Source organism: Sinocyclocheilus grahami, unplaced genomic scaffold, assembly GCF_001515645.1.
Source record: "Sinocyclocheilus grahami isolate Dianchi unplaced genomic scaffold, SAMN03320097.WGS_v1.1 scaffold8223.1, whole genome shotgun sequence".
Lineage (NCBI taxonomy): Eukaryota > Metazoa > Chordata > Actinopteri > Cypriniformes > Cyprinidae > Sinocyclocheilus > Sinocyclocheilus grahami.
The window spans coordinates 4,757-6,112 of record NW_015511945.1 but is presented as its reverse complement, the minus strand read 5'-3'; the positions used below and the strand labels follow the sequence as shown (position 1 = coordinate 6,112).

Here is a 1,356-nt window from a genome sequence, read left to right as displayed (position 1 = left end):
TAATATGATGAAAGATTCTTCTGCCAACCTTGTCAGTAATTTCAGGAGCTGAGTATTCCAGATGTCCCCTTTCCTGAGCAGCAGAATGTATTATTATATACAAAGAAAACTAAAACAGTAAGTCAGTAATCTAAATAATTAATGAATTCCTACCCAGTTGTAGAAGAGAACCTGAGTGCTGCTGTTGCTGACCAACTGTGTGTTGTCAAAGGGATTGAAAAGTAGTTGATTCTGGGAAAACATGGGAAAAATTAATTTGATATTTGATGTGACAACCAGTATTCATAAAGAAAAAATAAATGTGTAATTATGACATTATTGTTTTTTAACTCTATGTGTTACCTCTGTGTAATAACCACATCAGTGCACAGTTCTGCAACATACCTGGCAACCATATTTTGGGCTGAGGTCAACTTGACATTCTGGGCTTTCACTTTCATCTGTCCAGTTCCAAATACACACGCGCTGATGCACAGAAAAAAAGTACATCGATCAGTGTATTTGTAGCCAGTGATAATATTCTGTGGTTTCATTTGATAACTGCAATCATCTTTATTAAACACATAATAGATGCTGGGAATACATCGCTCCTCATAGAAGCATCTAAGACGACAAAAGATATCTACAGTGAGCCTATGTAAAAATATGATCGACAACATAAAATGTTAGGTTTCAGACCTGTACTGCTCCAGCTCCAACAGTCACCAGGTATTTTGAATCCTTTGATAGGGCCATGGCAGAAACTCCACCCTCTGGATGACAGTCAAACAATGTCCGCACAGGAATCCTGCAACATGTTATGGATCGGAAAGAAAAGAAAATGCACCCTGTCTATTTTGTAAATTCATGTTATAGATCTTATTGTGAATTATCATAATTCTTAATCAAAATGTCATAACTTGATTTTACAGTGATGCGACAGACTTCTCTCTGGTGATATATGCCGGACTTATCCAATCGTTTAGTCTGCCTAAACCCCACTTTCTTACAATCGACTGCAAGCTCACATTCAGCTGATTTGCCTCCATCCAATCAATAGAACCAAATCCAGCCCAACATTTATTTATTTTCAATAATCCATTTAACTTGGATGTACGTCAAAAAACTATGACTTTAACAGGACCATCAAGCAGATTTACACAAATAGTATTAATGGAATGTACAATATTTGGGTCAGTGTTACCCTGTATAAGCATCCCATATGATAACTAGACTCTCCTGGCCCATGTCAGCTGTCACAAGCCAGCGTCTGTCTTCACTTGCACACAAACACGTGATTGGACTGCAGTGGCCCTGTAAATAAATGTATGCATTTTATCCAAAGCGACTTACAGTGCATTCAGGCTATACATTTTT

General features: G+C 37.5%; 1 protein-coding gene across 1 annotated transcript in view; it reads right to left on the bottom strand.

Annotated features, from left to right (window-relative positions):
• Positions 1-1,356, bottom strand: part of LOC107577995 (WD repeat-containing protein 66-like) — a gene marked incomplete at its 3' end in the record, with an annotated part of 7,532 nt that overhangs the window by 2,533 nt on the left and 3,643 nt on the right. The window contains exons 2-6 of the mRNA XM_016264010.1: positions 1,184-1,293; positions 679-787; positions 385-465; positions 154-231; positions 29-73 (exon numbers count right to left, since the gene is read on the bottom strand). Coding sequence (XP_016119496.1) covers positions 29-73; positions 154-231; positions 385-465; positions 679-787; positions 1,184-1,293 — 423 coding nt within the window. The remainder of the gene's footprint in view (positions 1-28; positions 74-153; positions 232-384; positions 466-678; positions 788-1,183; positions 1,294-1,356) is intronic.